The sequence below is a fragment of the Pimephales promelas genome, chromosome 18 (genome assembly GCF_988280905.1).
Source record: "Pimephales promelas chromosome 18, fPimPro1.hap1.1, whole genome shotgun sequence".
In the NCBI taxonomy this organism is placed as follows: Eukaryota; Metazoa; Chordata; class Actinopteri; order Cypriniformes; family Leuciscidae; genus Pimephales; species Pimephales promelas.
In genome coordinates this window covers 16,179,664-16,205,356 of record NC_142786.1, presented here as the reverse complement: position 1 = coordinate 16,205,356, position 25,693 = coordinate 16,179,664, and the positions used below count along the sequence as shown (strand labels likewise).

Genomic DNA, 25,693 nt, shown 5'->3' with positions numbered 1-25,693 from the left:
ATGAAAGAGGAAGGAGGAGGAGATGCTGAATGACAGGACTTTGTTTGAATAAGGAATGAATGTATGAAATCCAAATTTGAATATATACACATATATAAGCTGTGACGTAGTTACTCTAATTTGATTTACTGGAATTACTGAGGCTGGAAAAAATGTAATATTTCACTTACACAATTAACATGGCCTGTTTAAAATTTTGTTAAATGTGTGTAATGTAATTAATAACAGAAAACTGTGCATTTAATAATTATATTAGGGTTTTTTAATTGATTCAAAGCCCTAAATCAATCATCATTTACATTTTACATTTACATTTATTCATTTACCTGACGCTTTTATCCACAGCAACTTACAATTGCTATATTTGTCAGAGGTCGCACGCCTCTGGAGCAATTAGGGGTTAAGTGTCTTGCTCAGGGACACATTGGTGTCTCACATTAGATTCAAACCCATGTCTCTCACACCAAAGGCATGTGTCTTATCCACTGCGCCATCACCACCCCTTATCTTTATGAGATAAGATTTCATAATGAAGAGGAGAAGCCACTTAAACATGTAGCATAAAACAAGTTATCAGAAATATATCCATGCGGTTTTCATATAATTAGGAGAACCTATTTCAACCTTTTCATTTCAAAGAAAATATCATGTAGGGTAGCAGTTAATTATTCTTTGAAAGGTATAATTAACTGTTAAAAAAAAAGTTAGTATCAGATGATCAGGACGGATCGCTATACTGCACTCTCTCGAGACGGGTACACAGCCCTGGCAGAGGATTCGGGAGGAGTAGGGAGGAGTCGAGAGGATTCGAGAGGATTCGGGAGGATTCAGCAGGAGTCAAGAGGAGTCAGGAGGAGTCGAGAGGATTCGGGAGGAATCGGGGGGAGTCGGGAGGATTCGGGGGGAGTCGGGAAGAGTCGGGGGAGTAGAGAGGATTCGGGAAGATTCAGGAGGAGTCGGGGGGATTCAGACAATGGGGTGTTGGGGTGGTGATGGCGCAGTGGATAAGACACACGCCTTTGGTGTGAGAGACTCGGATTCGAATCAACTGTGAGACACCAAAATGTCCCTGAGCAAGGCACTTAACCCCTAGTTGCTCCAGAGGCGTGCGACCTCTGACACGTATAGCAATTGTTAAGTCGCTTTGGATAAAAGCGTTAGCTAAATGAAATGAATAAATGTAAATGAAACAAAATCAGATGTAACCCACGTCAGTCTCAGTCGTCCTGCAGTTTCACTGTGGGACTTTCATCCATTACAGTGGAAATGAACAGTGATTTGCAGGTGTGTGTCAAATTACTACTACACTACTGTATTACAGTCACTTTCATGAAATATCAGATTACTCCATGGCAACATAACTTATGATTAAAATGCTAATTCAAAGTTCAAATGTAATGACAAACAAAAGTGCACTATTATGAGGATCAAGCTATTATAAAGCTGTATTTAAAGTTTGACACTATTTGTTTTCCAAATGCATGTTACTGGTCTTATTAATGCTTGCTTCATGCATTTTTTGGACCTTGTAATCCTTTATAAAAACATCCTAACTTGCTCTACACACACACACACACACTCCTGCTTTACTCCCAGCTTATCTTCAAACGAGCACAGATGGAGGAACTCTTTCACTCAGTCCAGTTGTACAGAAACTTTTCACCACACACACTGTTTTAAAACAGCTTTACATATATTCACACTTTAGATGTTTAAAGTCCCCGTGAAATCAAAATTGAACCTATTTACTTTGTTAGCGCATATTACTAGTCTTGTGGTGAACAATTAATCCGTGCAAGTGAATATATGTTAAAAAAATGTTTTACCTTAGTAATCTTTAATCAAAATCTGAAAAGTTACTTCCGGTCTGGAACGGTTTCTTTTTCTGATGACGTAGGTTTCACAGCTTGGGTGGGGAAACGCTTAACCACTCCCCTCAAACTGTTAGTTTGCTATGAGCGAGAGATGGAGAGGAGGAGCGCTAGAGTAAAACCCTGCCTTCTGTTCAATATTCCGTTTCACTTGGAAATACGTCACAGCACTGGAGAAAAATCGTTTGCAACTTCCGGTTCACGGGGACTTTAAAGGGATAGTTCACCCAAAAATTAAAATTATCCCATGATTGACTCACCCTCAAGCCATCATAGGTGTAATTGATTCTCTTCTTTCAGGCAAACACAATCAGAGTTATAAATAAGAAATATCTCGCTCTTCCCAGCTTTAAACTGGGAGTGTATGGCTAGTGCATCATCCATCATAACAGTGATTCATACAGGGGTTAATAAAGGCCTTCTGAAGAAGAAGATCCATATTTATACCTATAATCACTGGTGTCCGGTAATAGCCGTACACAAGTCTAGTTCCAGAAGAGCAGAAGATCGAGCAAAACACCGGTCATGAATAAAAAAAAAATTATAGACAAATGTGTAAAGAGCTTGAGTTTGATATTTGAACGGCGAAAAGCGTGGACTCTCACCTAAGCTTAAGCTACACCTACATCATGCGTGGGGTCAGAGGTCATGCATGAGGTCAGAGGTCACTCTTCCCCAGGAACTAGACATGCGTACGGCAGTTACTATTTAACTGCCGTACGCGTGTCTAGAGGCTGTATGGATCACTGTAATGATGGATGATACACTAGCTATACACTCCCAGTATAAAGCTGGGAAGAGCAAAAGGCGGTGATGGACAGATGACTGTTGATGACACTCACTTAACGTTTAACACACACTTAAGGTTTCCAGCCAATCACAAAGCACTGGTTGAGCTGTGGCCAATCAGATTTTCTGAAGAAGGCTTTGTAGAAAACAGTGTGTTTCAGTTTCAAACAGACTATACAATAATGTACAGTATGTTTTTCATGTTAACTAATTACACAAAATAAACATTCAAAACTTTATGAGGGAAGAGTCTGCTTCTCGTTGAGTGATTGCGAGTCAGTTAAACAGCGGTTTAATGGCTGGAACTTGTCCCTCGTCTCCATGTGTGTCCATCCCTGTCAGACATTACATATATTGCATCCCTGTCGAACACAGACGAGAACTACCATGAAGAACTCTAAACATCTAGTCCGTGGATTGGGACGGGAACCACTGTTATGCAACTCAACCATCAGATGTACAGAGTGTGTGTGTTAGAGTGCGTGTTTTATTTTATCTCAGGTAGATTTTTTTCCAAACTATTTAAGTTACGGTGCAGGAACTGTCAGACAAACAGAATTACACAAACGTTCAGATACTGTATATTTGAGTTTTGATAAGTATTTAACCACTAAATGCCAAGACAGAATCAAATACTGCAGAGAGATGTGTGATAATGTCATTTGTCCTTATTGAATACAACATCTGTTAGTACATTATACTCTCTGTCATTAATAAACAACATTTACTGCCACCCAAATCACAGTCACTAGAGCAACACCAGGATCACCTCATAAGGCATTTTCCAAGCAATATTTTGGAATGTAGTTCATTTTTTATGACACAACCAGTAACTATAGGTGGAACGTCCAAGGTATAGAGCTGGTAAGTCCCGCCCCTTCAGCTAGCCCCGCTGAACCTCTAGGTTGAAATTAAAATCGTCAATGCAAGTGAATGAGAGAAAATAATTATTTTCTAATCCCGTTTGAATTTTGCAATGAATGTAACATATGTTGTCTGTGAATTTTTTATATAATGTTTCGTGTAAAGAATGCTCAAATTTAGCGGGTAGAATTTTCATACGATTAGACTTTGTGTGAGAGCACTTTGTGGACTACAACTCTTTCGACGTGTTTGATATACAGTACATCACACCCACCAGCACACGGATCCCGCTAAACATGCCTGTGTCGTTGGTGTACTTCACCGCCTTCTTTCAGGGAGAGGACAAACTAGTTGAACGTTGTGAAAACCGTGGTTTGTGACCGAGGGAAAATGTGTTATGCGGCGACGTGTAGTCTTTCTCGTTATGTCTATTCCACAACTTTGCTAGCCAAAGAATCATACAATATACTGTCAAACTCGTTACATGAGAAATTATATTTTAAAAAAAATCACAGACAACATGTTACATTCATGGCACAATTCAAACGGGATCAGAAAATAATTATTTTCTCTCATTCACTTGCATTGACGCTTTTTCAACCTAGAGGTCCACTTGGAGTTTTACGGATGGACGGGACTTACCAGCATTTCTTCAGCTAACGTTACACTATTCTCCATTCTGTCAGGTGAAATATGGGCCTAAAATCAGACTGAAGACACACAGAAGCTGGAGGCATATATTTACCATGATTTACCTCGGTGAATGACAGTGTCATCATCAGTCAGTGAAGGCTGTGCCACTGCGGACACACGACAGCTAACATGAGCGGCTAACCAGATGGTTAGTTAGTCCGTTATTTGTCCTCAGCCACACATGTACTCACAGAACCCAGCCAAGCAGCTGAAAAGCATTTTTAATGATCCACGGAACCAGAAACACACCAGACAAACGAGCAGCAGCACTCCAGACTGACTATAACTAGCCGCTAGCATGGGTTTGTTAGCAGGTCCATTCAGCGCATTCACACAGTTCAGCAGGACCGAGATGGGCTTTACGAACCATTGTGAACTAGGAGGAATTTCGCCCACGACGATCTTGTTTTAATGGCACACACTCTCACAGACAGACAGACAGACACACACACACACACACACAACAATACACGACTAGCCAGCGAGCACGAGCTCGTCCCCGCAGAACTCACTCACCTGCTCGTGTGGACGCGCATTCTCCCAGATCGAGCATTAGAGAGATGTTTTCTGATATGTTTTCTGGCGATAGATGGACAGGCACAATGAAAGAGAGAGATCGCTTCCTTGTTCTCAGTCTCTCTCTCAGCTTTACATGAGTGACTGCTTTAAACACCAATCACATCCATTACCAGCTATTATCAACGACAGCGATGATTTCTGCTCTCTCAATGTGCTCCTCAAATATTAAAATCATACGAGCTCTTCAGATCATTGATATAACGTTAATCCATGAATATCATCCTCTGTGATTCCGATGGTCGATATTCCAGGCGTTTATTATTCCTGAACGATCTGCGGAAAACAGCATAAACGTATAAACGTGCCTTTTGTTCGCTCTTTCCTATTGTGTTTCTCTGCTGCATTTATCTATGAATATATGTATGTATTTATATTGTAACGCATCAAATGCGCCAGTACAGTCAATATCAGCCCTTACATGATCCTCCTGACGCCATTCCTGCTCCCGAAAATCAAATAAATAAATAAATATGGTAAATAAAAATATGGAGTAAAAAAAAATGCAAAAGCTCCTCCCAGGTCAATTCGTCACAACCCGCGGCATCATGGGAAATGTGGTTCATGAGCCCTACCCAAAAACACTTAGCCTAATTATTTCTTGTTGATTTCTTACTGCAGCAGGTTTATATCGCAACACTGCACATATCTGTGAGGAAATAATAATATTATGAAGTGCACAAAATCTTAAGCCAGACTAAGATGGTTTAGGCTGCCCATCACTATTAACCCTGACCCTAATTTATGTAATCTGATCCCTTAAAACAGGGCTGAATCCGAAATCACCCCCTAAACTCTTAAGGGCACTATAGAGGAAACAGCTGTTTGTAGTGTACCCCAATAACAAGAGTACAGATGATGCTCAAAATTCCCTCTATCGTTTTCATTCACTCCTTCAAGTGAAAAGTAGTGGACGATTTAGGGGGCGATAATGGACTACCGTAGGGAGTAGGGAACAGTGGCTGGGTTTAGGGGGGATAGTGGACTACCATAGGGAGTAGGGAACTGTGGCTGAGGGTTTAGGGGGCGATACTACCGTAGGGAGTAGGGAACAGTGGCTGAAGGTTTAGGGGGGATAGTGGACTACCGTATGGAGTAGGGAACAGTGGCTGAGGGTTTAGTGATAGTGTACTACCATAGAGAGTAGGGAACAGTGGCTGAGGGTTTAGGGGGGATAGTGGACTACCGCAGGGAGTAGGGAACAGTGGGTGAGGGATTAGGCCCAATATAGTGGATATAGTGGATAGGGAACACGGAACAGTGATCTTGGATTCAGCCGCTGTCAGTCAATGAGGACCAGCAATGTCCTCACTCCCTTTATCCTCAATCCACTGGCCTAAAACTCAAACCGGGTTTGAACACACACACACACACACACACACACACACACGCACACACACACCATCTCTCTTTCTCTCTCTCTCTCTCTCTCTCTGGGTTTGAACACACACACACACACACTATCTCTCTCTCTCACACACACAGGCTCCCTCTACTGCTGTGGAACGCGCCACACACACTATCTCTCCCCGACCCGTCATACTCTCTCTCTCTCTCTCACACACACACACACACACACACACACACACACACACACACACACACAAGCACGGCAGCGTCGCGATATCGGTGTGTTTTATCGCAGAACTGAAGATGATCAAGCTTTTCTCGCTGAAGCAGCAGAAGAAGGACGAGGAGTCCGCGGGGGGACCGCGAGCCGGGGCCGGCGGGAAGAAGGCGAGCGCGGCCCAGCTCAGGATACAGAAGGGTATGGTCCACAACACCAGAACCAGGGCTAACCTGGACCAATCACACACACACACACACACACACACACACACACACACACACACACACAGCAGCTCAGTCGATGTTTGAAGTCTGTGTTTTTACACACTTGTTCGGGTAACGATGTCAAGTTGAGAGGAGAGCGAAGCTAGCATTAGCCATCACGCTAACATGTAGCGCACTGTTTACTCAGTTTTATTATAACAGACTCGATGTTTTAAAACTTCTGACTGGCCGCAGTAATGAAGCTCGTGTCTAAAGCCATGTTTCCCGAGAGAAATACTCGTTTTCATACAGTTTCCATCTAAGTCATAATATTGAGGCCTACAAACAGAGTTCTCGTCTGTCTCGTATCCTTATCCTTTGCTTTAAAGCTGACCATGACACCGAGTGCTGTATTTTCCGTCAGAGAGAGGATAGAAGCGAATTCTGAAGATCAGTGCTCTTACACTCGTTCATTATGATGCTGCTAGACATTCAGGTTTGGCCCAGAAACAGAAGAAGGAGATGCTCTCTAGGCTCAGAAACGACTCAAATTACTAAACATTTAAGTTGCCTTCATCTACTCACCATTTCGCTCATCTTCAAAACATGAATGAAGATATTTTTTAATGAAACCATACGAGATTTCTGTCCCTCCATTGAAAGTTAATGTCACCATTGTGACAAAGACATTGTGAACGTAACCCATACTATTGTAGCAGTTTAATCCAAGTTTTGTGAAGAGACACAATCGCTTTATATGATGTTACAGAATAATTCTCATTTAAACACGAAGAATGCATGCACATACATAGAGAGCTCATGAAATGTGGTAAATGAAAGCTGGAAACCAAACCTCATTGGTTTTAAGTGTGTTTGAGCTCCTGTTTACCATTTTGATCATGCTCCATGTCTGTGTACTAAAGAGGATCCAGTACTACTGACATGCGTCCACTAACCCGTTCTGCACTATAGAGGATCCAGTGTACTGACACACGTCCACTAACTCGTTCTGCACTATATAGGATCCAGTGTACTGACACACGTCCACTAACCCGTTCTGCACTAAAGAGGATCCAGTGTACTGACACACGTCCACTAACCCGTTTTGCACTATAGAGGATCCAGTGTACTACTGACTGACACATGTCCACAAACCTGTTCTGCACTATAGAGGATTCAGTACTACTGACATGCGTCCACTAACCCGTTCTGCACTAAAGAGGATCCAGTGTACTGACACACGTCCACTAACTCGTTCTGCACTATATAGGATCCAGTGTACTGACACACGTCCACTAACCCGTTCTGCACTAAAGAGGATCCAGTGTACTGACACGCGTCCACTAACCCGTTCTGCACTATAGAGGATCCAGTGTACTGACACGCGTCCACTAACCCGTTCTGCACTAGAGGATCCAGTGTACATTTTTAGCACACAAAGATTAAAATTAACTTGCATTTATCAAACTGCCAACTTAAGTGTAGCTCTTACAAAAATTGTATCTTTTAAAAGAAAAAGAGAGGAACTCTTAAACTCTGTCTTTTGAATAAGTCAAAATGTTGAAACATAATTGCCTATAATTAGACTATAGCAATAGGAAGGGCCATAATCATAAAGTGAAACATAGGTTCAACCTCAACACAAAAACAGTATCAACATGCTTCTATTCCCTGAGAGGGAGGATACATTATTTTCACTTGAAATTAAAGTGCAATATTTGGAAACATATGACTGGAGTTCTTATGTAAACTTAAAGTGCCACTGTAGCGTAATATTTAAATATCATAACATGAAAGCTAAAATGTTCCCACACACCGAACTTAAACAGCACTGGCCCATCCTCCAACTCCCTCAACTTCTACACTTGCCCCTTCTCTGCGTGACGTGCAACGAACCATACTCCACTCTTACTGGCGTGTTCGACTTGAACCAGCGCTGCCGAGTCGTCCCGAGAAAAGCAGGTGGGAAATAATTAGCATAGCTGCCTTTCATTATAATAATGCATTTGATCTGATTCAATAGTGGTATAAAAGGTAAGCATTATGTGAATGCTTGGCTAAAGAGATACGTCTTTAATCTAGTTTTAAACAGCGAGTCAGAGCCTCGAACCATATCGGGAAGGCTATTCCTGATAGGGATGCAACAATACCGTTTTTTCAAAACCGATCCGATACCAAAATTCTGAGTATCGGCTGATACCGATACCAATCCGATATTTTTATTTTATTTTTAAACTAATAAAAAATATAGCAATTTCCTCAATTAGCCCCTTAAAATATACCTCCAGTATATAGTCCACAACAACAGTTGATTATGAAAGATTGCCACCCTTCATTCAAACACTACTATATATATATATATATATATATATATATATATATATATATATATATATATAAAAGAAAATACAGGTACTTCAGTACTTAAAGCTAGCTAGCTACCAACAGGTTTAAAGTTAAAACAATTTAAAACAGCAGTATTCTAGATTGTAATGTGTGTGTTAAACTAGGGCTGAACGATTAATTGCATTTGCGATAAAATCGCGATATGATGAAACGCGATTTTGTTATCGCAAGAGCTGCGATTACACTGGTCACTTGACACGCGAGAGAAAAGCAGTCTGCAAGATAAAGCATCAACTTGCCACGCTACGCGGTCTGGCGTCCAGAAAAGAACAGTTTATTGTGTTATTTATTCTCTCCTCTCTTCAACAAACCTGGATCGATTCAGAGAATTTCAGAATCGAGTATAAGCTTAGTTTTTAAACACAGATGCGTGATGACGCTGCGCGTGCTTTAGAAACGAACCGTGTTCTGAATCTGCTTGCTTCTATTTTCTCGCTCTCTCTCTTCCTCACTCACACACACGACACCGCTCGAATCTTCCAAAACATAGTAACGTTATTTTATAAAGGTCGGGGTTGAACCAAATTACAAGGACATTCGCGGGCTTCATTGAACAGGTTTTGCCCTTTTGCTTGATGTTATAACGTTACACTTGCAGTGCGCGTTCTCTCCCGCGGGAATTTTCTTTACAAATGCTTCACAGAGGCATTATTTATGTATTTTGGAATGCAGTTGGCTTATATTAAAACCATGAAAATCACTGAGAAGGCTGCTTTCATTTTAAAATACTAACGCGTGCTTTGTGAAGAGCGCTTGTGCATGCGGCCGTGAGCGACTCATTGGTAAATGTACTTGCATGTCAAAATGCTTTTATGACGCGAAATTGATGTAAACACGGTCAGTTATATCTTAAACCAACAGGACAAACCACATTTACAATTTCAAAAGAGATATATGCATTAGTGTGAATGCAGCTTATCGTATCTAAACTGAGGGGAAATCACTCCAGCTCTTGAATGAAAAACATTCAGACAGCCATACTTTTAAATACTGAGACCACTCTTTGTTTATTGCTTGTAATGTTTTTTTTTTGTTTCTCTTTATTAACTAGCTTTTATATTTTGAAGCTATATTATTTTATATAGCCTATTTAAAATTCTTAACATGTAATTGGTTTAATTAAATGTTTTTTTTATATTTATTTTTTAAAGTATGTGTTTTTACACATGTAATTAAATACATATTTTAAGAGTTATTAAGATTAATTAATAAGAAAAAAGTAGATCGGATCATGAGCTATCTAAAGATTCCCATCCCTACTGTACAATGATTCATTGCTTGTCTTTGTCGACTAATACAGAAGGTAAATAACTTTTTTTTTTTAAATCGCATATTAAATCGCAATCGCAATATTGGTTAAAAAAAATCGCAATTAGATTATTTTCCAAAATCGTTCAGCCCTATGTTGAACACAATTTACTTAATACAGACAGCTTCATTATAAAGATAACCCAGATAGCAAACTGACATTGAATCAACGTGGAAATATGACATCGAAACAACGTTGATCTGACATAGTTTTGCTCATCAAATTAACGTTAAACCAACGTCAGACGCGTCATTCTTTCAAAACTAACGGAAAATCAACTTGAAATCAACGCGTTGTTTCAACGTTATGAAAGCAAACCAATTTTCGATTTTCATTAGCTTTGAAGAATGCCGCGTCTGACGTTGGTTCAACGTTAATTCGATGAGCAAAATCAACGTTGTTTCAATGTCATGAGAGACGTTGTTTCCACGTTGATTCAATGTCAGTTTGCTGTCTGGGAAACAACAAATCCCCAAAATATATGATCATAATTATACATATTGCATATTGCTCTTTGTATTGTTGTAAAATACATTCATGAAAAACAATATAACAAAAATGAAAAAGATAATTATTTTAGATATCGCCAAGGCTACTAAAAAATTTAGACATGTTTTAAATGTATAGCACAGCTATTTAATGAGGCAGCAACATTAATAATTATTAATGTTAATAAGCTTTAATTGCGTCACTGCATTATGATATGAATGACTCCAACACATTGCGGCACAAAGCGCTTATGCGCATTCCGAGCGCAGAATGATGCGCTTGAAAACCACGTGGAGTTACAGCATGCAGCCGAGTATGCACCCTATGGTATGCACTCTGCGCGTCCAGTCCGCTTTGAAAAGTTCAAAGCACAAAGGAAATACATATTGATGGACAGTGTATTAAACAGTATCTATCTATACAATAGTTTATTGAACCTTTTCTTCAAACAGTTTTAAATTTCAGTTACTGTGCGCGTGAAGAACAATAGTGCTGACTCTAGTGTTGTGATCTAATCGACAGCGTCCGACATCTGGTAGAAAGTAACATGATTAAGTTACAGCAATAAAGTCCAAAAAGATAATGTTGTTTTATGCGAAAACATAGACCTTTATCTACAGATAAAGTATAATAGTATTAACATTGAATCATCTTGAAGATAGTTTTATAATTTACTGTAACCGAACGCGACGCGCTGTTTGGGTGGAGAATGGAGAATGTCTGATAGCCGCGAGAGGGAAAAGTTTATGTGATCTTGAATTTAATGACTTAAATATTAATTTCTCTCACACATAATGGCTTCAGAACACTTATAATAGAGTGCACAAAAACGTTATGGTACTTTAGAATGTTTTTGTGCCTTCTGTGGGGCTTAACAATAACATAATAGTAGGCTATACGCACAATATCGGATTTGGATCGGCCTCGTCTGATCGATACCCGATCCCGCAAAAATGGCTGGATCCTGAGTATCGGATCGGGACATCCCTAATTCCAGAGTTTAGGAGCTAAATGTGAGAACACCCTCCCTCCTTTAGTGGATTTAGATATCCTAGGAATGACCAGAAGCCTCGAATTTGGTGATCTTAAAGAATGCGATGGATTGTAGGGTGATAGAAGGTCTTTTAAATAACAGTGGAAATGAACTAATTAATTGTTGTGTGTGTGGGAAAAAAGTAAAGCTCATCTGTTCTCCCTCTGTCAGACATCAACGAGCTGAACCTGCCGAAGACGTGCGAGATCGTTTTCCCCGACCAGGACGATCTGCTCAACTTCAAGCTCATCATCTCGCCTGACGAGGTTTGCCTTCGTTATGCCTCTGTGGTGGAAAGCACGGTTTATGCTTGTTATATATTTCAGAGATATTTCAAATGATGAAGCGTAAAGTTTGTCAGCTTGGGAAGTTTGTTAGTGGCACACGTGATGACCTGTGATTTAATTAGTGGAGCACGAAACCTGCATTAGTAATGCTTTCCAGCAGGGAAACCTTCATTCATGATGACAGACTTTTGCACATGACATTGTTCTGCTGACTGTCCTGATCAATTTAATAAACATTTATAATTTTCTCTGTTTTTTATAGGGTTTCTATAAAGGTGGGAAATTTGTCTTCAGTTTTAAGGTAAACAGCAGCTTGAGTAAATCCGTGATCACTTTACTAAATAAAGCCTTCACGAGTCAGATGGTGGTGCTAGGCATTGTTAGCTCTGCCAGATTTTTATAGATGAAAATCTTATACTAGCTTTAAAGGTTAGCAGATCAGTAGTTCTACAATGTAACATAACTCAATTCTTGAGAACTGGAATATTAATTTTCAGTTCTTAAAATGCAAAAACTATTTAATTAAAGAAGTTAAAAGCCAGGATTCACAGCGCAGATGCTAGTCAGACTATGGGAAATAGAGGAGGATAAACGTTTCCGTAATGAGAGTTCCTACGGTGTTAGAATATGTGACCCTGCCTGTGAAAACCCAGCTAAAGTCATTTTTTTTTTGTGATTCACTGTTTTCTACATACAATCATCCTACATAATGTAAAGAACATTCTGTGAAAATATAACCTTGATATCTTTAATATTGACTGAGTAAGGCTGTGTCAAAGATTTGCTAAATTCTGGGCTCAGAAAATCATGTTTTGGAGAAATTCCAATTTTAAAAAAAGCTTATTTTTAAAATAGCAAAACATTTGATCCATAATTATCCTCCATATGTGCCATATACCACATTAAAGCTGATATTCTCCCTTTTTTAGTGATATATGACACATTTTGGGGAAAATTCTTAAAGTTTTATAAAACAGGCCTATTTATTATGATGTGCATGTCCAAAAAGTTAAAAACATTGAAACGAATGGGACCATCACAAGAGCTTGATTGTAGCAACAATTATCATGTCAATTCAGTGGAACGATTTGTATAACTTTATTAGTAAAATGAAATATCAGTGCAAATATAATATCAATAATATATCAATATCAAATAATTAACATGTAACATTTCGGCAGAAAATCTCATTCTCTTACTGGGCCACGGTGTAACATTGAGTAAATCTGGAGTAAAAAGAAATTAAAAAAAATAATAAGTCAAGGGATAGTTCACCCAAAAATTTTAATTCTGCCATTATTTACTCAGCCTCATGTTGTTCCAAACCAGTTTGAGTTTCTTTCTTCTGTTTAACACAAAATAAGATATTTTAAAGGATGCTGGTAACCAGACAGTTGGCAGCACACATTGACTTAGTAGGGGGCGAAAAAACACTATGTAAGTAAATGTGTGCCGTCAACTGTCTGGTCACCAGCATTCTTTAAAATATCTTATTTGTGTTCAGCAGAAGAAAGAAACGCATACAGGTTTGGAACAACATGAGGGTGAGTAAATTATGACAGAATTCAAATTTTTGGGTGAACTATCCCTTTAACAGGTCAGTCTCAAATTTCGTACACATTCTAAAATTGTCTAGATGCAAAATATTTAGTAATCTCATAGATTCTATTAACAAAAGTCTGTGATCCTTTTTTTTGATTTAGTGGTTTCTTCCCCAGAGTGCAAGTGACTTCGTATTTGTACTAAAACTACCATGTCTAGTACAGTATTGTCCATCTCCAAATGACTCATCCTGAGTGACAGCAACTCTCCCTCCTTGAAAAATGAAGAACACTTTTCAGCATTGAAATACTTGCAGTTGCAAGAGAAACTTATTTTCAGTTTCACATCTGGACTTCCAGCATTAGAAGCAAATTCTTCTTGTTGGTGTTCCCTCTTCAGATTCGCCAGTCTATAATAGGTTGAGGTTCAATCACCAAAACTGGCTCGTCCGTCCTCATCATCATGTTGGTCACTGCCTGAAAAAACAAGGATATTTTTTTCAATTCAAAGCAAGAGACCTAAATGGAGAACTAAACATGGGGGGCGGGGGGATTTATCCATTTTAAATCCACATTTAAAATGAATAATGAAGCATTTTATATGAAAATATTAGACTGGATCTGATTAATTGAGGGGAGGGCATAGGGACAAGAAACAGGTATGGCTCAATTCAGAGTGTAATCAAACAAATAAACATCATGTCATAAACGTAATTAATTTAAACTGACTCAATTCCAACCAACAAATGTAATAAACATTTAAATCCACTATGTTTGCATCATAGTTTGAATTCTGTGTTAGCATTACATTGGCACTGACAGTATATTACATATTTAGCATTAAAAATATTATAATGACAAAAACTTACCGTCAAATTCCTCTTCAGTTTCGTCAAAGAATGTGTCCTGTTCATCATCACCATTATCCTCCAGAAAATAATCCGCTATAAAACCGCTTAAATCATAATTTGGGCAATTCCACCGAGATTAATATCTAACAAGCTGTTTAAGCAATCAGACATTTTACGTTCTTGCACATGCTTCGGTGCTGCCATGTCAGATGTCAAAACGACGCAGTTAACAGTTAATCCAGCAAACGAATTATATTATTGACACTTATAAGACACAAATATAATATAATATAATAATATTCTTGGCAGAATACAGAGCTACAAAACACATAAGCTGTTCTTAAGTTAAATGTTTGGCGATGACACGGAAACACCTCCTGAGATATGAACCGGCCGGCTGAAGTGAAGTCGCTTTTTTTTTCATTGTGTTGACCTGATTGCCACTCGTGCGGATTGATTTTAAGGTCTGTTTACTCTTTCCAATAGAAAATAAGTCAAAAAGAAGTTCCTGAACTGAATGATAGGAATCAGCAAGTGTTGTTGCGCTGAAAAATAAACCCGGATACGATTGAAATCAATGTTAAAGCCCGCGTCCGTTTTTTTTTTTTTTTACTGCGCAAAAGTATAATGTAGTGTCAATAAAATCATTAATTTTAGTATTTATCATTTTATAAATTAAAATTTGAGTATTGAATCTCAAAACCCTTGTAATAATCTATCATTTACAGCAATAAACACACATTACCTATTTTTGTCATTTTTATGGCTATGACTACTTTGACGCTCTTTTATTCATAATTAGATTCTGCGACTTTAGCCGGGGTTCCACAGGCGGGGTCACATATGGCAAATCTGAGCTGAGTGTGTGTCAGTGAGGGTGAGGAGATGATGAAGATGAGGCTCTAGAACCGCAGACCCTTTTGGAACACGCAGTACAACATGAGCACAAGCACATCTGTAACACACAGAAGCACATCTGTAACACATCTGTAACACACACGAGCACATCTGTAACACACACAAGCACATCTGTAACACACATCTGTAACACACACGAGCACATCTGTAACACACCTGTAACACACATCTGTAACACACAAGCACATCTGTAACACACATCTGTAACACACGAGCACATCTGTAACACATCTGTAACCCACACACACAAGCACATCTGTAACACACACGAGCACATCTGTTACAGACATCTGTAACACACACGAGCACATCTGTAACACACCTGTAACACACACGAGCACATCTGTAACACACATCTGTAACACACAAGCACATCTGTAACACACATCTGTAACACACGCGAGCACATCTGTAACACACAAGCACATCTGTAACAAACATCTGTAACACACGAGCACATCTGTAACACACATCTGTAACACACACGATCACATCTGTAATACACCTGTAACACACAGGAGCACATCTGTAACACACCAGCACATATGTAACACACAAGCATATCTGTAACACACCAGCACATCTGTAACACACACAAGCACATCTGTAACACACCAGCACATCTGTAACACACACAAGCACATCTGTAACACACCAGCACATCTGTAACACACACACAAGCTCATCTGTAACACACACACACACGAGCACATTTGTAACACATCTGTAATAGGGGTGTAAATCGGGGCCTGCATGATGATTCGATACGATACCGATTTCTTAAGCCAACAATTCGAATATTTTCGATACTTCAAAATTCCCTGCAATTCGATTCGATTCTATACGATTAATACTCGATATTTTTACATGATATCTATTAAGTTTCAAATAAATCAACAAAAAATATATATTTTGCCTTTTATTGAGAATACAGAAACAGTATTCTATTCACAGTGTGCAAGTTGTGCTCAAAGCACTGCAAATAGAACAGCAAAAGTAACAGTTACTGCATCTACAGTTACAATAAAGTGGCATCAGTTAAATTGTAATTAGAACAAAATAAAAATAATTAAGTCTAATGCTTACAGTGCAGGTCTACTATGGCCAATTAGCCTATTCACTGTTAAAACAAACAAACAAAGACTGACCTCTACAGCCTAAATTTCAAATACATCAACCCTGCAGTTATCCGGATAATAAGTGTTCTGATCTTACCGATTCTATTTTCACCTGGCCACATAAATGTGTTTTTGCAAAATGGCTATAAATCCGATCTTCAACTCCCGCGTTATATGCAGATTTAATGGATTGCACGCCACCAAAAGCAACAGATAGCCTATGAGCTGTATGTTATTGATCATCAGCCAATTTCAAAATCAAAGACCGCAAAAAGAGAGAGTGGCAACAGCCCTGGTAAGAGATCATTTCTTTAGAGATCGTTTCTTTACTTGAAGATGGTTGTGTGTTAATGTTTGCATGTTGGCTTGATGAATAAACGCTCAGCTGCGGTGATGCATGTCGCAGTAGCGCCGTCATATCTGACTATAACATGACATATAGCCTATAACACGCTCTCACACGTTTATTTTTTAGCATTTTTGGGAGGAGTAAAATATACATATGTGGTTCAACAACCAGATTGCGTTTACACCTAGTAAAGATCCGAACACAATGCGAGCCAGACTACCTCCAGATGTGGTCAGGTAGATCCGATCACAACGTTACACCTTGCATTAACATGCGTTTTTTTATTATCCGGATAACTTATCTGGATACAGATCGCATTTTAATACCAGGCGTGGGCTAAATGGGGTCTCAGTTTCAGCGCGCTGTAACGGTTCCATTGTTCTTTAAAGTCAGACTTAACAATGTGTGTGTGAACCCCGTGAACGTGAAGCGTATAACGCGTGTGAATTACAACAATAATGAGGTTAGCGCCACCCGCATCTTAGCAGTAGGTTGCACGCACATGTCGGAGCAGATGCTGAAAATAGACTGGCGGCAAAATAAACACATTAATCGATTCTCTTGCGGACACATCGATGCATTGAATCGTCGGCTGTATAATTGATGCATCAATGCAAATCGATTAATATATACACACCTAATCTGTAATACACACAAGCACATCTGTAACACACACGAGTAGACAAGCAGACCTGTAACACACACGAGCACATCTTTAAAGGGTACATATCATGCTTTTAAATCATTCATTTTTACATATAAATCATACCGTTGTGGTCTATATAAAACATAACTGCAATGCTTGGGTCTGAATTTCTCATTATTATAGCTCCACAGGCCCCTTTTCTAGCCCTTTTCTGATGTGCGTCTTTGAGCGACCCGTTTCAATGCGTCCCCTTTAAATAAAAAGGAGATGCGTCACACCCCGCCCGCTCTCCAGGTCGATGAGTTCACGGTCAGTTCAACTCCCCACGTTCGGCCATTATTGTAGTTTGATTAGAGATATACGATTATATACGATACCTTCAAAGAACATTTTTATTCACACTTTAATAAAATGTCAACAACAGAAGACTTGTCCATCAAGCCTTACATATTCGAGCCTCAGCGAGCGAGTTGATAAAGACGACGACGAACCTGCAGAACAACCACTTCTTTGGTATGTAAGTTAACTGTTTTGTGTTATTAGTGAAAGTTAACTATTTCTTTTGTTAAAACAAGCACACTGACAAGATAAATGACTACGGTCTAATCTTACCACAAAAAAAATCTGTATTGACAATATGATGCGTCTAGAAAAGCATCAGAAAACAGCAGCTAAATGACCATTGATGAAACTCAAGAACAATAATACTGCAGAAGTGTAACGTTACTTCAAAACAAAAACAAAGAAAGACAAAGGTACTGCTAAACCATGACCACCATGTGTTTTAAGAAAGTAAAGTACTTTATCTTTATTAACGATATTTACAGCTTATCGAAATACTCTGTTCGTCGTCTCCAAAGATAGAAGGAATTTACCTCTCATTCAGACGAAGTCAATCGGCAAACCCTTCTTTATACTGGCGGAGGTTGTTGAAGTGGGAATCCTTATAGTGCTTCAGGTCACTACCAACCGAACATTTTGACTTGCCCTCTCGTAACTTCTGCATCATTGAGCTCAGACTACAAAATCGGAGTGAGAAATAATAATGGCGGATTGCTCGAAGTGTTGGACCGGTAGTCAATGTCCTTATTTGGCAGTTCCGCTGCAAATACGATGACGCACTTCCTCAAAAAACGTCATAGACAACAGAAAAATCTGAACAGGTTGAAAAATATGACCAAAACAGAATATAAAGATATAAACGAATCACCTGAAGAGAATAATTTCATCTTTTCTGTACTTATAAACACTCCAAATATACAACAAAATGCATTTAAGGGCTAAAGTGGATTTTGCATGATATGTCCCCTTTAACACACCTGCAATAAACACGAGCACAACTGTAACACACCTGCGACACACACGAGCACATCTGTAACACACCCGCAACACACACGAGCACATCTGTAACACACAAGCATACCTGTAACACACGACCACATCTGCAACACACGACCACATCTGTAACACACACAAGCACATCTGTAACACACACGAGCACTTCTTTAACACACCTGCAACACACACGACCACGTCTGCAACACACACGACCACGTCTGCAACACACACGAGCACGTCTGTAACACACACGAGCACATCTTTAAAGGTGGGGTTTACTGCTTTTTTTTCTTTGCATGATTCTGTTTATGGGGTGCAATATAACATGTATTCGTGGTTTTTCGTTTTTAAAAAGTCTTATTTTTCATAAACTTCACTTTTATTGTAAGCCGCGCTCTCCTCTGTCCCTTGAATGACCGGTTGACTTCCTGATTCTATGAAACCACTCCCTCAGAAACAGGCAGTGGGCTCAGATTGGTTAGTTTGGGCTGGTGTGTGGTGATTGGCTAAAGTGTCGCTCACGTTGTCCGTAAGTTTAACACCCATTACCTTTACGGGCGAAACGTGCCTGCGCTCCAGTCCATTCATGTAAATAATGGTGTCGAACTGCAGTATCAGTTTGAGGCAGAATCAGACCGAGAAAGCGGCGATGAAGAGAACCAGAGAGAGCCGATCAAGCAGAACCTCACCACACACTGCTCTTACTAAACGTTTCTGAATGATAATTTGCTAAATTTTTTTAACTTTATACACGTTTGTTTAACACAATAGCATCTGATTGGCAACAATAGCAACTGACTGGCTACTAATGTTACACTCAAACAGCGTTGGCATTCATTTATGTTCTTGATCAAATCGAAAATAATGTCATAAAGCGTATATACATGAAAAATATGTTTAAAACATTAGTACTTATACAAAATTCAGGTCCATAATGTTTGTACGTGTTTGTCGTAGACACAAAATAGCATAACTAGTAGCCTAGTGGCTATAAAGCCAGTGCTGGCATTTGAAAAAAATAAAACACAAGGCTACGTCTGGAATTATACATGCAAATACATTTAAAAAGATTAAGTCTTAGCCTACTTACCGGTTGTGGCCCAACAACTGCTGCCTCTGGTTTTAAAGGGCACCTATTATGCCCCTTTTTACAAGATGTAATATTGGTCTCTGGTGTCCCCAGAATGTATTTGTGAAATTTCAGCTCAAAATATCCCACAGTTAATTTATTATAACCATTTGAAAATGTCATTTTGGGGCCTGCTTAAAAATGAGCTGTTTCGGGGGTATACGGCTTTAAATGCAAATGAGCTGCATATCCCCGCCCTGCCTTTGGTTGAGGGCGTAACTTGATACCAATGGCAGTCGGTACTGAGAGAAACCGCTGTTTTGAATGTCATTCAGCATACGTTTGAATCGGAATATATAAATAATCTCTGATCAGACCCAGATGACGAACGGAAGAATAAACACAAATGAGAATGGACCAGTACGTCTTGGTATGATTATTTGATACATTTATGTACTTAGCGTTGTAATCGCATCCCCTTTGAAATGATGGGCATGTGCAACATTAATGCTGGCGCAGTTTTTTTGAAACTACATACACATACTGTAATAAAGTTTGCTACGTACAAGCGAAATTACATTTATGCGAGGGACCTGTGGTGTCATGTTTACTTGTCATACAGGTGCTTCTGTGGCAAATATGAGGAGATAGCTAAGTTACAGAACAAGAACATATATGCAGTTTTTAATACAATATCTTTAAATATATATAAACGTGTGGTTACACACTATACAAACAAGGTTTAAAGGGTTAGAGGGGTTTTTCACCCAAAAATGAAAATTAAGTCTTTAATTACTCACCCCCATCCTGTACCAACCCTGGAAGACCTTCGTTCATCTTCGGAACACAAATGAAGATATTTTTGATTAAATCTGAGAGCTGGATCACTCCTTCATAGACTGCCTAAGGGACTGGCTCTTGACAGCCCATAAAGTCATTAAAGAAAATGTTTAAATATTCCATGTGCCTACTGTGGCTCAGTTATAAGTTTATCAAGCGACGAGACTACTTTTTGTGTGAAAAAAACATAAATAACGACTTTATTCGACTATTCCATTACTTCCTTATGGGCGTAAACTTTCTGTTTACAAGTAGAGGAGGATCTGCCCTGTACATACGCTTTTCAATTAGCGTATTTTCCGCACTATAAGGTGCACTTAAAAGCCTTTAATCTTCTCAAAAAACGACAGTGTGCCTTATAATCCGGAGCACCTTATATATGGATCATCATCTTATACGGTAGGTGGCGGTAATACTCCTAAGCGGTGAGCAGCCGGTAACAAGAAGTAGTCGAAGAAGAACATCGTCATCTCAGTTCTCGCGCATGCGCCCATAAGGAAGTAATGGAATAGTCGAATAAAGTCGTTATTTATGGGTTTTTTTTGCACAAAAAGTAGTCTTGTCGCTTGATAAACTTATAATTGAACCGCTGTAGGCTCATGGAATATTTAAACATTTTCTTTAATGAATTTTTGGGCCGTCAAGAGCCAGTCCCTTATGCAGTCTATGTAGTAGTGATCCAGCTCTCAGATTTAATCAAAAATATCTTTATTTGTTTTCCGAAGATGAACGAAGGTCTTACGGGGTTGGTACAGCATGGGGGTGAGGAATTAATGACTTAATCTTCATTTTTGGGTGAACTAACCCTTTAAATTATATAGCCTACACAGACATCCTACGACGACAACAACTTTAGACGCATTTGTTGTTGAATTAGCTGACATTGACTGAAAAGACTATTTGCTCAAAAATCATAAAATACACTTACTGTTACTGGATGTGACGGTGGATCGCAAACAGTAGATGACGATTAACAGTTGAGGATTAACTTTTAAGCCACAACAACAGGATTAACCCACGACAGAACAGTTATGTTTCCAAGAGACATTACAGGCTGTCGTCGAAACAATGGAGGATGTGTGTACAGATCACCGAGGGCGGGGTCTATGCCACAACCACACTGTCAATCAAACCCCTTTCTCACTTTCTACGTCACAAAGAGCTGGATCTCAGAACAGCTCATTCTGAGACAGTGAATATGATTTATTGAGATTGTAAAAAAAACACTGGGTGGATTTTTATCATTCTAGGATGGTTTTGCTCACACACTGCCGACACACATTTATGTTCAAACACCATGTAAAAGTGAATTTTCCATAATAGGTGCCCTTTAAAGTTGGAACTGCTTCATGTTTTATTAACAGTTTCTTGTTGAATCCGGCATCGAATTCGTGGAGATTCTGGAAGCTGTCTTCTGTAAAATGCGCAGCAAAGAGAGCTGAATTACGATCGTCATTTTCAGGAACATAATCAAACATAAATTGTATCCATTGTTGACGAAGTACAGCGTCCGTGGGAAGCTCGAACACAGAAGACCTGACAGCTGGGTGAACACAACACACTCGACGAGCCGCAGAAATATGATCATGCCCTTTTTTGCATATTCCGGAGGGAGGGTTGATGCAAATGTGTGGGTTAGTGACGTCTAAAACCCAGCTGTAGTCCCAATCCAGTCATTTTTGTGGCCAATATACATCCTGATTTTTAAAAGACACTGCAGATACTGTTGTTCATGCACCAACAGCAACATTACACGCTATTTAAAATGAAAAAAGTGAAATCAAAATCAACCCCCCCTTTAACACACTCGCAAAACACATGAGCAGATTGAGCACATCTGTAACAGACACGAGTACACCTGTAACACAGACGAGCACATCTTTAACACACCTGCAGCACACACGAGCACATCTGTAACACACGATCCACACCAGCACATCTGTAACACACACGAGCATACCTGTAACACAAACAAGCACATGTAACACAGCTGCAACACACACGAGCACATCTGTAACACACAAGAGCACATCTGCAACACACGAGCACATCTGCAACACACATGAGCAGACGAGCACATCTGTAACACGCATGAGAAGATAAACACATCTGTAATTGCTGAAATGATCTGTCATCAATGTAACATTTTTCACTCATTATCCAAATGGTTTAAACTTTCTTGTACTGTATTTTCTTAAACTAGCTTTTTTATCTTCTAAATCCTTTACAGTTTGCTTTGTACCTTTCTTTATTTCTTAATTTGCCATTTACATGTATTTACGATGAGCTGACATGTATAGTCACTTCCATGTTTTTATTGCTTTATTTTTGGTTGAAAGGAAGATACTCGTGCCGGAAACTAACTAACTGGTACTAGTCCTTGCAAATTACCTGCTATAACAGCAATTCTAAAAGCTTGTTAATGATGATTAAAGCGTGTGTGAACTTCAGATGCTCTTCTCCTGCAGGTCGGACAGGGTTACCCTCACGACCCTCCAAAAGTCAAATGTGAAACGATGGTTTATCACCCCAACATCGACCTCGAAGGAAACGTCTGTCTAAATATTTTGAGGTATTGTGTTTATCATCATATACCAACTTACCAGAATTGTACATGAGCACAAACACTGTTAGATCTTTAGCATTGGCTGTTAAAATATAAGAAATGTTCATTAAATACTGTAAAATCGTACTTTATTCTGCATGACACAAACAGAGAGATGTTGATGCATCTTCCTGTTGCTCGATCTAGAACGCTTTTATTTCTTATGTCCGCTTTTGTGAAATCAGTTTTTAACGTTCATTTTTACGGGTTTGGAATGACAAGATAATGGCGGTTTTGTGAATATTGAAGTGATTTTGTTTAATAATTTGTCTCTAACATCTTTTTTTTCATCTATTTCCAAAATACTTTCTAACATTCAGTTGTGTGTGTTTAACGTGTCCTGGGATTGAGCAGTGCTGTTTGCTGCCGAGTGTTTAACGGATGGAAACGGTCATGATGAATTATGAGTGTAATTGAGAAGGCACTTTGACTCTTTATGTTTCAGAGAAGACTGGAAGCCGGTCTTGACGATTAACTCAATCATATACGGACTACAGTATCTGTTCCTCGTAAGTTGTCGAATCACTGTTTGGTGACACAAACCTCGAAAATAAACATCATGATGTGTGAGGTTCATGTCGATTAGTTTAATTATTCTTTATCTTCTTATCATTGTGTTTTTTCACTGTTACGATATCTATTGCTTGCCCTAGTTTACATGCAGACACGTAGATAAAATCTTTTTTTTTTCTAACCTAAACCTAACCCTAACCCTTAGTATAAAGGAGTAGTTCACAGAATAAAAAATTGCTGATAACGTCATCCAAGATGTTCATGTGGTGTTTTATAAGTGAAAAAGAAATGAAGGTTTTTGAGGAACACACTTCAGGATTTCTCCATATAGTGACTTCAATGGGGTCCAACTGTTCGAAGGTCCAGATGTGAGTTTCAGTGGAGCTTCAAAGTCTCGACATGATCCCTGCCGAGGAATAAGAGTCTGATCTAGACAAACCAGCCAACATTTATAACAAAATAAACATTTATATACTTTTAACCACAAATGCATCGCATCTAGACCTTCGACCTGTTGGACCCCATTGAAGTCACTATATCCAATATAAGTACATTTTAATTCTGAACTTATCATTTAATTGGTGAATAGTGTCATTTACAGACATGAAAATCCAACTTGCATGCCATTCATTTGTGCCGTTTGTGAGCAAGCGCCCTGTGCTAATCGTTTCCGTGTGTTTCCGCTTCCAGGAGCCAAATCCCGAAGACCCGCTGAATAAAGAAGCGGCCGAAGTCCTTCAGACGAACCGGCGGCTCTTCGAGCAGAACGTCCAGCGCTCGCTGCGCGGCGGATACGTGGGCGCTACGTACTTTGAGCGCTGTCTGAAATAGACCTGCGCGCCGGCCCTCACGTCCGAGAATGCATTTATCGTTTACATGCGCTGAGATGCACTGACCGACACACTGACCGGAGCGCGGGGGGGTTATTAAGGAATAGGCTGGGAAAGGCTGGTCAGTGATTGTTGCTCAGAGAATTCAGTTGTATTTTGCCACTATGCTGGTACCCACTGTTTATTTTTGCTGAGATTCACATGCTAACTTATCCTCCCACTCACAGACATGAACCGAGAGCGAGACGTTATTTCACTTCTCTTGTATTCCATTATGAAGGCTTGAGGACTGATTTACTCTGGGCTTCAGCAACGGGGATCCTGCCTCGCGTCGCACTAATTCAACTGTGTTTAGTAGTCACTTATTTTTATGTTTGCAAAAAAAAAACAAAAAAACATGTATAGCATCGCATCTGACCAATTCTGATAGTATTGACAAATTGATAACCCCTTGAGCCTGGAGACTGGTTAACATGAGATCCACAGGATCCATCTGCATTTTGGCTGTTGTGAGCTTGGGAGACCTTAAGATGTTTTGCTATAGTTTTCCTGGTTGGGAATGGGTGGGATTGGATTTTCTTGAGAAGGGAAAGGGTATGACGTAGGCTTAGGAATGGTTACGTAAAATGTTACAATTCTGTTGTGTATATTGATATCCCAGTTGTTCATGATGACTGCAATATGAATTATGTTAAATAAAATATTGATTTGAATGCCTACATTTTAAGATTAGTGTAAATTACAACAGCAGATTGTCTTTAAAAACAACATCGACAATAAAATGTTTTATTTGACCTGGACCAAAGTGCCTCTGCATCAGGACAGACCGTTGCATCGCCAGAACATGGATTATCACGTTGATTATTAACTTTAACATAGAAGAAAATGATACAAATGTTCATGTGATAAACCAAATACTCTGTTTTGCTGTGTCAACATTAATTAAAAGCTGTAAAAATCACATTTCTTTATAAGTTTTACACAT

The 25,693-nt window shown here is 39.2% G+C and overlaps 2 protein-coding genes across 5 annotated transcripts in view; one reads left to right on the top strand and one right to left on the bottom strand.

Annotated features, from left to right (window-relative positions):
- Positions 1-5,315, bottom strand: part of fbxl19 (F-box and leucine rich repeat protein 19) — a 28,146-nt gene extending 22,831 nt beyond the window's left edge. The window contains exons 1-2 of one of the 4 annotated variants that reach the window (XM_089122792.1): positions 5,215-5,315; positions 4,734-5,069 (exon numbers count right to left, since the gene is read on the bottom strand). Coding sequence is in view for 2 of the 4 variants with exons in the window: in XM_089122789.1 (XP_088978915.1) it covers positions 4,280-4,303 (24 nt within the window). In the remaining 2 variants the exon portion in view is untranslated. Of the gene's footprint in view, positions 1-4,279; positions 4,548-4,584; positions 4,713-4,733 lie in introns of those variants that run through there. The other 3 variants (XM_089122791.1, XM_089122790.1, XM_089122789.1) reach the window with 3 other exon arrangements.
- An 899-nt stretch (positions 5,316-6,214) lies between these two features.
- On the top strand, positions 6,215-25,429 carry ube2m (ubiquitin conjugating enzyme E2 M). The gene is made up of 6 exons (XM_039649844.2): positions 6,215-6,561; positions 11,975-12,069; positions 12,353-12,391; positions 23,229-23,332; positions 23,811-23,874; positions 24,569-25,429. Exons 1-6 carry the CDS (start codon positions 6,447-6,449, stop codon positions 24,707-24,709), a joined length of 558 nt encoding a protein of 185 aa, XP_039505778.1. The 5' UTR covers positions 6,215-6,446; the 3' UTR covers positions 24,710-25,429.
- The last annotated feature ends 264 nt before the right edge of the window (positions 25,430-25,693 follow it).